Genomic DNA, 2,058 nt, shown 5'->3' on the forward strand with positions numbered 1-2,058 from the left:
TTGACACATAAGTCCTTTAACCCTTGATATATTCTTAAGGTGATAATAGGCCGACTTTGTAATTGTCTTAATGTGGCTTTAGCACATTAATAATAGGACAAAGGAAAGAAAACAAGGGTAGAAAATGACAAAAGAGAGATTGGATAGAGAGACAGTGAGAAAGGCAGGGTTACAGAGAGAGTGATGAACATGATGGTGGGATGTGCAGAGGAGGGGCATCAACAGGGACTGCAAAAGAGGAGGGGATGAAGAGAATGAGAGAGAGATAAATCAGTTACATGACTCAGGTTTGTTCAGAAAGCTGCCACAGCTGCAGCTATCTGCAGACCTCTGCAGATGGAGGTTGAGGACGGAACCGAGCTCTGTTTCCCACAGTTCCCAAACACCTCCTGCAGGAAGCCCTCGTCTCCTTGGCCCCAAACACTGGTCCTTTACATTGTGTACTACTCCATCTCTCTAAACACTGTGACTCTCAACCTGCTCATCATCATCTCAATCTCCCACTTCAGGCAGATATTAACTTCTTTGCTTCTCTCTAAAGGATTTCTAACTTTAAAATGTGAACAGCTGCTGTATATTTAGAAAAATTGTCTTTGAGTTAGTTCTGAATGATGTTGCTCCAAATGTCGGCCTTTGATGCCAGAGACTGTTGTTCATGTCTACTCTGTTACCAATATTAAGCATTGCTTTATGTCCACCGTGACCTCAACCAAGTCATTTTATCTGTCTAATCTAACTGATGTGGTGGATTGGAAAATATTTAAACTAATATGGATTTTATTTTGTTAATTTTGAATACTGGTTAGGGTTGTTCTGTCAGTGATGTTGGTTTAGTGATACTTTTCTTTTTCCCTGCAGGCAGCTCCACACCCCCACCAACATCCTCCTCCTCTCCCTGGCTGTCTCAGACTTTCTAGTGGGCCTTGTGCTGATGCCTGTGGAAGTTGTCAAAAAAACATCCTGCTGGTTTCTTGGTGACTTTGTGTGTTTTCTTTATAATTATCTTATATGCATCATTCCCGCATCCTCACTAGGTGACATTGTGCTTATATCAGTTGACCGTTATGTGTGTATTTGTGACCCTCTGCATTACACCTCCAGAATCACCATGAACAGAGTTAAACTCTGTGTTTGTCTGTGTTGGCTCTATTCTGCTTCTTACAGCTTTTTCTTTCTGAAGAATGACCTGACTCAACCGGGGAGGTATAATTCCTGCTACGGTGAATGTTTGTTTGTCACTGACTATTTCACAGGATTAATAGATGTTGTTTTGACCTTTTTTGTTCCAGTTACTGTCATCGTAGCTCTGTATCTGAGAGTATTTGCAGTGGCTGTGTCTCAGGCTCGTGCCATGCACTCTCACATTACAGCTGTCACACTCCAGCCTTCAGTGACTCCAAAGGCAAAGAAATCTGAGCTGAAAGCAGCCAGGAATCTAGGTGTTCTAGTAGTTGTGTTTCTAATATGTTACTGTCCAGTTTACTGTGTATCTCTTGCAGGTGCTAACTTGGTCAATGCTTCATCTGCATCCTATGTTCTCTTTGTGTTTTTTTGTAACTCTAGTCTAAACCCTGTGATCTATGCCTTCCTTTACCCCTGGTTTAGAAAAGCAGTTAAACTCATAGCTACTCTTCAGATACTGAAGCCTCGCTCCTGTGAGACCAACATGCTGTAGAGAGGCTGTGGAGGGACTGGGATCAGACTCGGTCTAAAGATTAGAGGAATGAATATGTTCAGTGTGTGACTTATGAAATAGAGAAAGTGAAGATATACTTTCCTGTCTTTAGGTGTAAATTATGTGTGATCAACAATTGAAAGGCCTGTTTTCTTTGTGTATTGTGTCTGTCTGATGCTGCTGCATTTAAAGAAGGAGTCATAAGCACCATATACTGTTTCTAGGTAATCACCCAGTTTGATGCAAGCTTTAAATTCACACATGTATGACACTTAGGAGCTCTTTTGTTTTGTTGGGATGAAATGTTTCCTAAGTCTCTGTATTTATGTCTCTGTCTGGTCAGAGCACAGAGACAACAATGTCCCTAATCAGCCCCCCTTTCC

At 41.6% G+C, this 2,058-nt stretch overlaps 1 protein-coding gene across 1 annotated transcript; it reads left to right on the forward strand.

The window, feature by feature from the left end:
- The first annotated feature begins 336 nt into the window (after positions 1-336).
- On the forward strand, positions 337-1,675 carry LOC117957446 (trace amine-associated receptor 13c-like). The gene is made up of 2 exons (XM_034893186.1): positions 337-509; positions 859-1,675. The coding sequence occupies exons 1-2, from the start codon at positions 337-339 to the stop codon at positions 1,673-1,675; spliced, it is 990 nt and encodes a 329-aa protein (XP_034749077.1).
- The last annotated feature ends 383 nt before the right edge of the window (positions 1,676-2,058 follow it).

This window comes from Etheostoma cragini, chromosome 2 (assembly GCF_013103735.1).
Source record: "Etheostoma cragini isolate CJK2018 chromosome 2, CSU_Ecrag_1.0, whole genome shotgun sequence".
Lineage (NCBI taxonomy): Eukaryota > Metazoa > Chordata > Actinopteri > Perciformes > Percidae > Etheostoma > Etheostoma cragini.

Excerpts from the sequence above, each read along its gene's own strand:
- LOC117957446 (XM_034893186.1), top strand. The coding sequence starts at position 337 with ATGGAGGTTGAGGACGGAACCGAGCTCTGTTTCCCACAGTTCCCAAAC. Across the intron at positions 510-858 it reads ATCTCAATCTCCCACTTCAG|GCAGCTCCACACCCCCACCA; the intron begins GCAGATATTAAC and ends TTTTCCCTGCAG.